The following is a 12196-nucleotide window of genomic DNA, read 5'->3' on the forward strand; positions in this document are numbered from 1 at the left end:
GAGATTAAATCAAAATCTATACAAATGTCAAAACCCCAAAAACAAAACTTGGGAATTTAAATTTCGGGCTCTGATCGAGTCTCCTTTCTGGGGTTTACACATTTTTGATTTTAATTTAAGAAAACAGAAAAAAGGAGAATGTAAAACCACATGAAATAATATAACAAAATATTGCTTTCTACGTATGTTGAGCTCAAAGGGGGGGGGGGTCTCGAAATGTGGCAGTAAGAACAAGGCAGAGTGGCTTCCCGGGGAAAGGAGGGATATTTATTTCCCAAACAACGGTCCTGGCCAACTTAAGTTCTCAGGTTGGCAATAGAAGGTTGGCAATTGTTTATAGACTTCCCACGAAATCCTCCTCTAATCTATAGACCTTACAAAACTCGCCCCATTCATGAAACCAGCTTTCCGTTTCAAACTTTGAATACGACACTCTTATTTTACATTTCGGGCTTTGTCAGTACTCTCAATTAGGGTTTTCAGCGAAAAGGATAAGTGGTTTCACGAAAAATTAGAATCTTGCGCAAAAAAAAATTTTTTTTGGACGAAATTTCGCTTTTATTTGCTTAGTGAATGTATGGGATATTTTCGCGAAAAAAAGTGTTCACATAAAATGTCACATTTTTTCGCATTTCGTTCGCTCGAGCAAAATGCGAAAATTTTCGCTTTTTTGGAAAAATTTCGCTTTATAATCTGAATGGTGAATATTTTCGCGATAAAAAAACAAATGTAAATAAAATAAATAAAATTTCTAATGCTGAGATCTTAAAGCAGAGAATTCGACAAGTTTTTTTGTGCAGTTTATTGTTGCAGCTACAACACTTATGATTTTCGCGGAATATTTTTTCCGCGAAATTATTTAAGCCAAAAATTGCGAAAAAGTTTGTGAAATGTGAAAAAAAAGTTTCGCATTATTTACGATAAATAATATTTATTTTTCATAACAAAAAATATTTTGTGCTCGTGCTAAATTTATTTTTAATCTCTAGTCTTTACAATTATAATACATTTTAAATACAAAGTTTAAGTTTTAAAAAAATCTTCGCAATTTGGAATAAAAATAGTATTTATTTTACTTTAAATAATTAGAAAAATATAGCAGTTTGATCGAATAAATAATTTCAGTGGTTCCCAGATAATACGTTGCTTTAAAAGTTTTATAGAAGAAAATATAACATATTTATAACTTGCTGACTCTATTAATTTTTGCGTTTCATTCAATACTATCTAACGATTATTTTTGGTGTCTAATGTGTTGCAGTCTAATTTAAGATTGTACATTTAGTTGTAATTTTCATAAGTTTACATAATTGCCAATTGTGTCACATGTTTTAAAGGCATATAAAATACATAAAACAAATCAAATCAAATCATGTTAGGGAGCCCTATAATCTCCCCTTCATACTCGAAATGAATTTATTAGTTCAAGAATATAGTGAGGCCATAGCTTGTATTCTACCACATTAACAACGAAAGTAAAATGTTTTCTTTAAATTAATGATTCTTATCCTAACCATTTAAAGTTCAAAAAATTAAAATTTATTATAATTCTACAATTGCATTTCTAATAAAGTCATAAGAAAGAAAGCATTTGGATGTTAAAAGTCCCTAAAATATAAAAAGCATTTGGGAAAAATTATCAAAACTCTTTTTTCGCTTAAGAATTCATCTGAAAAATAGAAACTAAAGCCTTAAAATTTTGGAAAAATCTTGACTTAATTTATTTTCAGACAGTTTTTCAGTGCACAATGCTGACTTTTCTGCAGGACTTATTGTGACTTCATTGAATAGAAAACTACGGACCCCGGAACTGTTTACAAATATCATTAAATGGAACACAATTCTCAATATTGGACCCCAAAATGCAACTTGATCGAACTGTGTTTTTGTGCATGATGGTATCCACAGATTTTGATTTTTGATTTATTTTGTAAAAGATATTTAATCTTCTTTCTCGTTTTCAGCTTTGATTATAGTTACAACAGTAGCAAGTAGATTAGTCCAACCAACGGACATTTCCTAAAAGATAGATAGATAGATAGATATAGAAATATGTAGATAAAGAGATTCTACATGGAAAAGACTACAGAGACGGCTGTAGTTATTTTATGCTATCTGAGCTGAAAACTTTAGAATGGATAAACTTTAATACTGACTTCTTGATCCGAATATCCACTGTGGAAACTTTTCATTTTAGTCCTTAATCCACTCTTTTTCTCTCTCCTTGGATATCCGTTAATTGTTTTCTCCAATGAGAATATTTCTGTTCTCTCATTGGTTGCCCGCTTTTCTCTGATTGGCTGCTACAGTTTCTCAGATGATTAAATATTAATTTGAATTTTATCGTTTTTCATACACTTTTAAGGTAATCTTGCAAGATTATGTTAATTTGGAGATTAAGAAAAAGAGTGGATTAAGCCTTAATCCCGATATCCACCATTCAAAAGTTCCCAGCTCTGTTTCTTTCTGTTTCATTATATTAATGATTTCCTGCAAATGTAAACTCGTTTTTTCTTTGCCAAATCATTAACCCTATTCCTTACCCGGGGGTTGACCACCACAGAAGTTTTTTTTTTACATAACTCAAAAAGTATTGGTCTGAGGCTGTTGAAATTTTCTGACTTTTCCTAAATACCCATGAGCCCTCTATTTAGATCTAAAACCGTGTGCCTGAGTCATAAGGCACACTGCCTGAATGACGACTTTTCCTGTAACAAACTAAATCTTAGTTTTGACCCACCTTCAGATGTCAGATTTAGATAAATTTTAGCTTTTTGGAAAGCCTATGACATAAGGAAAAGCTTTGTTTTGCAAAGAAATTTTGCAAATAATTTGCATACAACTCGTCAAAAGGAATTTCCACATTTTTAGTTTTTCTTAATTACACATCAGGTTATTTAAAATTTGGCAAATATTTTTGCCTATTTAAAATGGCATGGTTAAGGTCACTTTAAAAAATGTCTAAACTCCTTTAAAGATTTAATTTTTTCCCGATTAAAAAAAGATTTATATTTAGTTGTGCCACTCTGATTTCTGTATTTGTTACCTCGGTGAATGCATCTTTCAGACCAAGCTTGAGATAGGCTAGTACAACCTCTCCTATCTTCTTAAACTCTTCCTCTTTTATTCCTCGACCTTTTTAATATAAAAATAATACTGATTATGAAGATATAATAATAAAAGTAGTGCTGATACTTATAAAAATAATGACATTAAATCGATGATAATGATAAAAAGAAAATTTATAAAAAATAGTTACTAGAACTACAGTGTATTATAATTAGAAGATATGACTAAGACGACTTTTCATATTGTTGTTGCAATTCAAACCTGAATGATTTCTGCCTGTTTTCTGAACAGATGCCACCACTAGGTCAATATCATCCAGATTCGAAACCCAAAAGTTCAATGTAGACATTACAAGTCCAGCATGGGCCCTGGAATTTAGTTAGCTACAGGGTGTGTCCCACGAAACATGACAGTAGCAAGACTGGTAATACTGACAGAACAAAAAAGTCAGATCTCATTTTAGAAATGCCAGGGCTATAGTTTCAAGAATTATATATGTTTAAATAGGTTGATGACTTAGCGTGGCGAATAAATTCCAAACTCAAAGACGACTTTTAAGTCGTCTTGCTACTATCATATTTCGTGGGACACCCTGTATTTGTTTCCAATCTATTTTCATTACAAGCCAAGCATGGACCCTGGAATTTAGTTAGCTATTTCTTACAATCTTTTCGTATTACAAGACCAGCATGGGCCCTGGAATATAGTTAGCTATGTTTTACAATCTTTTCGTATTACAAGACCAGCATGGGCCCTGGAATTTAGTTAGCTACTTTTTACAATCTTTTCGTATTACAAGACCAGCATGGACCCTGGAATTTAGTTAGCTATTTTTTACAATCTGTTCGTATTACAAGACCAGCATGGGCCCTGGAATTTAGTTAGCTATTTTTTACAATTTTTCGTATTACAAGACCAGCATGGACCCTGGAATTTAGTTAGCAATTTTTTACAATCTTTTCGTATTACAAAACCAGCCATGGGTCCTGGAATTTAGTTCGCTATTTGTTTACAGTCTATTTTCATTAGAATTCATAGACAAAGATATAAACTCAACCAACTCATCTCCCGAAACCTTGATTCCAAGAGGAAGTGGGATTCCTACAGTTCATATACTGCAGGGTAAGCAAGAGTTTGTTTTAAACTTTGATTTTGGCAAATATTTAGATCATATATTTAGTAAACATTTTGCTGGTGTACATATATCTTTAAAATATAAATATTCATTTTGAAAAACAATTATATTATTTTGTCTTGAGAACATATTCACGGTTTTACTATTTTTAAGGTTAATTTTGTGAAAGAAAATGGAAAAAATAAAAGAAATCATTTTCTTTTTTTTGGCAGTTTCGTGTTTACATTGAATTGACTTCTATTTTGTAAAAAATTTGCAATCTCGACTGGATGTCATGCAATCTCGGCTAGATAACATACAATCTTGACTGGATAACATACAATCTTGACTAGATAACATGCAATCTCGACTGGATAACATACAATCTCGACTGGATAACATACAATCTCGACTTAATAGCATACAATCTCGTCTGAAAAACATACAATCTCGACTGGATAACATACCATCTTGACTAGATAACATACAATCTCGTCTTAATAACATGCAATCTTGGGAGGACAAGGGCGTATACAGAAATAAATCTAGGGGGGCAAGATTTGCGCGAAGCGCAAAATTTTTTTTTGCCCCCCCCTAGGAGCTCCTAGGGGGGGGGCAAAATTCGAACTGTAAATTCATAACACTTGGCTTCTTGGATATCAGGCATAAGTATAAGATACTTAAAAGGCACACATACAGTCTAAATAATAACCTTCTAAGCACTACTTTATCTCTCCTTCAAACAAAACTAGCAGAAAAAAACATTGTTTCTAAAAAATCGACATTTTATTATACTTTTATGGGTATATTTAGTATTTAAACTAGAGATAGTAAAAGACATTTTTGAAAATAAAAACAACTTAAACTTAAATTCTATGAGATGAAAAGAAGTACAAAGGTCCAGAAAATAATTATGACTTATAAAAGTTTCTGTTGTGAAAAAAAAGTAGGAGTACAATTGCTGCAATCTATTTAAAAGTTCTTCATTCATTTATATGTTTGCTAGTATGGCTGGCCAAATAGCGGAATCAAATGGGCTGAATTTTAGTGAGGAAACTCATGGTTACCCTTGGGGATAACATGAGCTAAATAAATTATAATTTTTTTGTTTTAATTAGATTTTTAAAATTCCACAGGCAACGCCGGGCACTTCAGTTAGTTTGAAATACAAATTGGGGGTGCAATGAAAAAAGTAAATTCAATCCAAATTAAAAAGACAAAAAATGATCTTTTACTACCTCCAAACTCAAGCCTTCGCGGCTTTGCATCACTACTAAACAAGACTAGCATATAATGTAAAGTGTGTGAGCTGTACAAATGTATGCAGACTGTGTGTTCTCTGAACCCAACTAAACTCTGTGTACTCTGTGAACTTAAAAGTTAAAATTAGGTTAGGTTGGTTAGGTTAACTTGGTTACAGCATGAGCACTGCACTGTAATTATATATATTTTAAAATTTGGATTTTTTATAATAATCATGAAAAGCAAACTTATTTTTTTGTGTTCTTCACTCTTCAGTTAAGATTTGAAAAGTGTGAAAGGCTTGCAGAATTCTAGGGGGGGCTACGCCCCCCCCCTTTACAAGTCTAGGGGGGGCACTGCCCCCCATGCCCCCCCCCTGTATACGCCCTTGTGGGAGGATAACATAAAATCTCGACAGGATAACTAACAATCTCGACTGAATAACATACACTCTTGATTGGATAACATACACTCTTGATTGGATAACATACAATCTCGACTAATGAGTGGATGCAAATTTTAATTTAAAATATTAGACAACATTAAATTGTGCCTTATTTGTTCCCAACGCGTTACAATAAATCAAAAATTTTAACCGAAATCATTTTAATCATTAACACGATTACATCTTTCATAAATATTATTTTGTTACAATTGAAATCTTGAGGAGAATAAGCTCGGATCATCAGATTAAAAAAATGTTTAGGATGGATCTTTAGGTTTATCCTAGATTAATTTTGGCGCGGTTTAGGCAGGCAGCCATGAGCCACCATTATTTTTCCTTCTGTGCCACATATTAGCTTTTCTCTCTTCCGGCAGCCATGAGCCACCACTATTTCCCCTTCCGGGGCACACATTTGACTCTTCCGGGCAAAACTACTTTTTTAAATTGTATATACAGGGCCTTTAAAGTGTGATTTCCAAAAATCCAGCCGCGTCACGCAAAAAAAGCACAACACAAACCATTTTTCAATGTTACATATGATTAATATATTGTTATAAAAAAAGAGGTCGTTTGTTTTATATTTTAGCAGGTAAACTAGGTCATTTTCGTATTGTGGGAGCAGAGAAAAGTTGTTTAGAGTAGTCTATAAGAAAATATTATAAAAATCACAATATTAACTGTCATTACCTGTGCGTTACAGATTTTATAAAAAAAACTTTTTTATCCATTTTCTCTTAACACTGCACATTTCACATAACACATAACACACTAGGGTACCCTTTAAACTAAAGTAAATTTTATGGTGCATCATTTTAATATTCATATTGCTCTAAAAAATATGGCAATGTTTTGAAAATTAGAATTTTGATTTGCAAAAAAAGTTTTTCAGTTTACATTGAAAGGAATCATCCTTTTTTCATATTAACACTTTAATATAAAGACTTAAATATATGTTTTTGCGTGATGAGGCTGGATTTTTGAAATTCACACTTTAAAAGCCCTAATTATACCATTGTAAAAAGTTGTTTTGCCCGGAAGAGTCAAATGTGGTGGCCCAGAAGGGGAAATGGTGGTGGTTCATGGCTGCCGGAAGAGAAAAAAGCTAATTTGTGGCACAGAATGGGAAAAGTGGTGGCTCATGGCCGCATTCAGCCATTCCCCGCTCGTTTTGGTTCGGAAAAGTGCACATATCAATACAATGATCTGAGAGATAGAAAAATATTTTCCCCCTAAAATGTAAACAAAACAGAAAAAAAAAATAAACAAAGGAAAATAACTTGTTTTTAAAAAAACGTACACAAACAACCCTAATCTTTCTAAAATTGTACAGTTTTGCCCAGCTTGGCTGCTGTACTCAGTACACTGAACCTTTCTCAATATATACTGTACTGCACTGTGTTACCCAGACCTGGGCCCTGGAATTTAGTTAAGTTTTACATCCTATTCTCATTGCAAGGTCAGCATGGGCCCTGGAATTTAGTTAACTATTTGCTTAAAATTTATTTTCATTTAATGCCAGACATGGGCCCTGGAATTTAGTTTATAGCTATTTGTCTTCAGTTTACAAAACATTTTGGTGTTTAAGCCAGCGCACAAGAGAAGTAGTTCTATCTATTTAGCTCAACTTCTTCTCTCTATCCATTCAATTTTGTCAAGCAATATCCAAGGTTTAATATTCAAAAATAATTTCTTAATTTTACCTGAATTTTGGTGTATCCTTAAGCTCAGCGAATGGCATGGTGCCAAGGTGTCCAAAAAATTGTTCCCTCCAGTCTGGATAAGTCTTGAACAGGAGCTCGAAGAATCCTATTCCATGCTCTCTAAACAGATGAGGCAGAGTCAGACTAATTTAGTCTTTCAAATATTATTGCATTTAAAAAAAAAGTATTTGCGCAGGGTGTCTTAATAATCATGGACATACATGCAGTACTTGCTTCAAGTTAACTGTCGGTAAAAACAATATTGCTTTTTTGATTGAAAATTACTTGTTCCACTTAAAAATCTGCAGTTTAGATTTTACACCCAAAAGAGTTAAAAGAAAGTTTTTCTTGTTGCATAGAGCAAGTTTTTAACTTTTGCTAATGCATTGATCTTTTTAAAATGAATTTGTGTTTTAAAATCTATGTTTTGCAAGGGTATAATGAGATAAAATAAAATGCGTTTTTGTCTAATGTGAACTTAATTTGATCTATACCTAAGCTTAGCTGCTGACTTTGCAATATCCCAGCTTTTCTGGACTTCGTCAATATCAGATTGTTCCAGACCCATCCTAAACAGAGAAAAAGAAACTTAAAATATATCTTTTTTTTGTATTTGAAGGTTTTTGATTTTCTCTGTCTGTAACATTTTCATCCTGACTCTTGACTTTTCTCCCTCTTATTTTTAATAGATAATACTGACTTTAATACAGTTCAAAATATCTATAAATGATAAAGGTGTAGACTTGAGTCTTCGGTCATGTATATTAATAAAATACATTGTTCGCTATAATATTTGTAGCGGTGGCAAAACGGCTGGACCCAATTGGCAAATTTTTTTTTGAGGATACCCGAGGTACTTCAAGTGTGATATATCACATAACCTAACAAATTTGGGATTTTTTTAGAACTTTTCTTAAAACCTTGGCAATGCCGGGTACTCTGGCTAATGTGGTAGTAAAAACCTAAACTTTTGTACTTATTTCATCAAAAATTTTGTAAATTTTTAATTTAGGGTTAATTCTTTTTAAAAAAAGAGCTTTTTAAATCCTACGGATGAAGCTTTTTTAGAAATATATTTCAATAATTGGATTTCAATATATTGTTTCTCTGTAGCTGTATAAATAGTAAAGCCCTTGAAAAAAGAAAGCAGATTGCATATATTATGCAAAGAAATGTTGCATAACTTTTTGCACAAAGTATCTAGAGTCAATTTGCACAACTTCCTTGATTATGCATAAACTTATTAGAAAAAATTTGCATGCTTACAATGCATTTCAGAAATGTATAATTTTCATGTTTTGTAGAATTTTTCACTACCTGGGTTTTGCAACGCCTTTTCGAATATTTTACAAAGGGTGGCTAAGAAAAAGGGGGGGGGGGCACCATTACAGCCGCCCCTCCCCACCCCCAATTTACATTCTCAACTGGAACCTAATCCAAACCTTCAAAGAAGCTGAACAGTTGCAAAGAAATAGTAATTTGGAATCAAAAATATTTTCTTCGGTTTAACCTGGGACAGAATGTTATGAATTTGAGCTAGGTACTCACGGTGAACTAGAGGTCTAGTAAGTCCGAACTTTTGAACCCATATTTAAACATTAAATATAGATATTTCGTTTATACTATGTTACACTTTTTTGTTGGGCTATTTATTTTACATTGTTTAGCTATTATTGACGGGTGTTCAATGAGGAATCAAAGTAAAATAATATTCCGATAAAAACATGATGTTTTCTTTGTTGTATAGTTAGTTTACCGTGCGCTGAACTACATACTACCATGGAGTTTACATACATATAGGACATGGATAAATCCTGCATTATACTGTTAAGAGAGATTATTGAATTTACCCCATATTGAACAGATGTATTTAATGCTCCATGGCTAATTTATGAAAATATATGAGAAAAAATGCTTTTGCATTCTTGCAATGCTTCAACATTACTTAACTTAAAGGCTTTCTTTTTTTAGAGGTGGGGGGATCCCACCCCCTCCTATTTTCTGGATTTACACAGGCTTTTTAGAATTTTTTTAATATTCATGTGAATTTTACGTTGCCATTACACTATCATTATTTCACATTTAGTGTGAGTAAAAAACAAGGAATATCGATGTTTTGGACAACATTTTCGTAATTTAGGTATCAAAAAATAAATTGTGAAAAAAATAAATCAAAAAATATTTTTGAAATATTGAAAAAAACCGCGGTTTTTTAGAATTTTTTTTATACTTTTTATTTTTGGGAAAATGTTCATTCTTTTGTTTTCCAATATCTCAAAAAAATTTACTCAAGAATTGAACGAGAAACAACAAAAATGTCAGCCAATTATTTGCAACATGATGATGTACTTTTATTTTATTATTTCAAACTTAGATTATTTGATCGAACAGAATCTATAGTTTGAAATATCTAAGGTCTACGACATAGGGTTGCAAAGATATCAGGGATTAAAGTTCAGAGTTTGTATAAAGAACTCAATTCCTTTGATGATAACACTTACTGCAGACTTCCACTCAAATATTTTGTGGATTTTTAGTAGGCCTAATATTTGAAAATGTGCTCGGTCTCTTTTCTAAATATTTTAAATTCGATCTAACAGGAATTTATAGTTTGAATTTTATTCCTATTGAAGTGATGACAACAAACATGGGTATTGCTTAGGGTCCAATTTCACACATTCAGGTTTTTTAGGCTTTAATCCGAGATGTATTGTTTATCATTTAGCAAAACCAGATTTCTATAAGTTTGCTTGCATCACATTTAGCTAGTTTTTTCTCTGGCCAAAGATGTTAACGAAAAGGAGCAAACCAGGGGGCGGAAACGTCATGTATGTGTGTCTGTACCAAAAGAGTGTGTGTAAGGAATACCGAACCGAAGGTTTGTACTGTAGGTATATATAGTTCATAAGAATCTTGGTATTTATACAGTCTAGGAGAGTACATTTGTTTATTGTTAATTGTTTACTTAAAATAAGTTTAATATACATGTAATATATTATTTACATAATGAAATCAACACTATAAAGCCAAATTGTCATGCAAAGAATATAATTTGATAAAGGTTTACAAAAAACTACTCGTTTTTCACGTTTAATTATAATTGACGACATTGCTCTGCAATTTCCTTTATTTATATATGCATAAGGGTGCTCACTGCTCACAATATCAACTCGATAAATTGTCCAAAATTAATATTAAACATAAACGTGGGAAATCTTAAGAAATGTTCTGTTTGTATAATTTACAGGAATTTAGTCTTATTTGCCACAAACTCTTTTTTCTAATCCGCATATTTTACAATCCAATATCCAACTTCCAAGGCATTGATGGATTAAATAATCTTAGTTTGGAATATCAAAGGTAGTTAAAGAGAGGAACTAGAAAATTGGGATTTTTGACTCAATTCTATAATAATGTGTAAAAAAAGAATCTGAATTTTGAATTCACTTATTTTTTCATAATTTATTAAACAATGCCCTAACAAAAGTTTTTTTAGCAGAACAAAACAGATTTTACGTTCTGCTAAATAATGAATGAATTTTAACTATTTACAACTATCTACTAGACAGGAAAGTTAAGGGAATTTTGCTTTACCAAGGGTTTCCCTGACCAATGTTGCCAACAAAACATCCAGGCGTAGCAAGGGATGATTTGTAGACAAAATTGGGGGAAGAAAACCCGAGGTGAGGTAAAACTTTTAATTTCCCGAAAAAGATCTTTTACTCAATTTTATCGCCTTTTCAGCTGAAAACGAGAAAAATTTTTCAAAAAAACTTCGCAGAGGGGGTGGTTACTTTAACTAATTATTTAACGACCCTTGATTTGGGGATCATAGTTCGGTGATGCTGGTCGAAAAGTTGTAAAAATATTTATTCTTCACCATTTTATTTTCAATGGTCTACTGGTTGAACTCACACACTATAATTGCAGTATGCATTCCAACTTTAACCCTACTTTTCCCGGCCCTGTTTTGGGATAAAGTTCGAGGGGGGGAGGGAAGTGAGGGAAGAGAGGTTGTTTCGCTTCTTAGCGATTTCCCTAAAGACCTAATATATATACCGTGCGGTATTTCTAAAGATAGGATTGTAAGCCTTCCTCTTCTCAACGCTCTCCATAACAAAGGATAATAATAAGGTTCCGAACGTTTATTTCTCCGAGACTTCAATCTAAATAAGTTTAATAAACCCACAGAAAAAGCTTTGAGTGATAAATCATACGAATACAACAAATAAATCAACTCAGGCATTAAAAAACTGTGGCAAGGAACCAACAAAACACATTGATAAATATCAACCATAACATAAACAAACGATATGCATACATATGTATAAGGAATAATTACCGCAGTGATCCTAGAATTCTTAGCACGGTTAATAATAGACAAACTTGTAAGACAAATAAATATATACTAAGATAGAAACTGCCCGCTTCCACGCGAGAAAACTTGCGCCTGCGTAGTCAGCCTGCAAACAGCTTCTAAAACTTGTTTTTCACAATACGTTCTGTACAGATCCGCAGGGAGAACTCAGGAATTCACAGGGGCACCACATAGACTTCATACACGCAGCATGGCTCGCGTAACAGTCGCCCAGCCAGGAACAAACGAAAAAGTTCTATCTGCCCCCC

The 12196-nt window shown here is 32.6% G+C and overlaps 1 protein-coding gene across 2 annotated transcripts in view; it reads right to left on the reverse strand.

Moving 5' to 3' along the window:
• Positions 1–1527: 1527 nt before the first annotated feature.
• The window catches only part of LOC111707449 (globin), an 11679-nt gene continuing 1010 nt past the window's right edge, over positions 1528–12196 (reverse strand). The window contains exons 1-6 of one of the 2 annotated variants that reach the window (XM_023480559.1): positions 11630–11736; positions 8065–8139; positions 7571–7690; positions 3331–3437; positions 3047–3135; positions 1528–2019 (exon numbers count right to left, since the gene is read on the reverse strand). In XM_023480559.1, the coding sequence (XP_023336327.1) occupies positions 1942–2019; positions 3047–3135; positions 3331–3437; positions 7571–7690; positions 8065–8139; positions 11630–11685 (525 nt within the window). In that variant the 5' untranslated portion in view covers positions 11686–11736 and the 3' untranslated portion in view covers positions 1528–1941. Of the gene's footprint in view, positions 2020–3046; positions 3136–3330; positions 3438–7570; positions 7691–8064; positions 8140–11629; positions 11737–12196 lie in introns of those variants that run through there. The other variant, XM_023480560.1, reaches the window with a different exon arrangement.

Source organism: Eurytemora carolleeae, unplaced genomic scaffold, assembly GCF_000591075.1.
Source record: "Eurytemora carolleeae unplaced genomic scaffold, Eaff_2.0 scaffold802, whole genome shotgun sequence".
NCBI classification, from domain to species: domain Eukaryota; kingdom Metazoa; phylum Arthropoda; class Copepoda; order Calanoida; family Temoridae; genus Eurytemora; species Eurytemora carolleeae.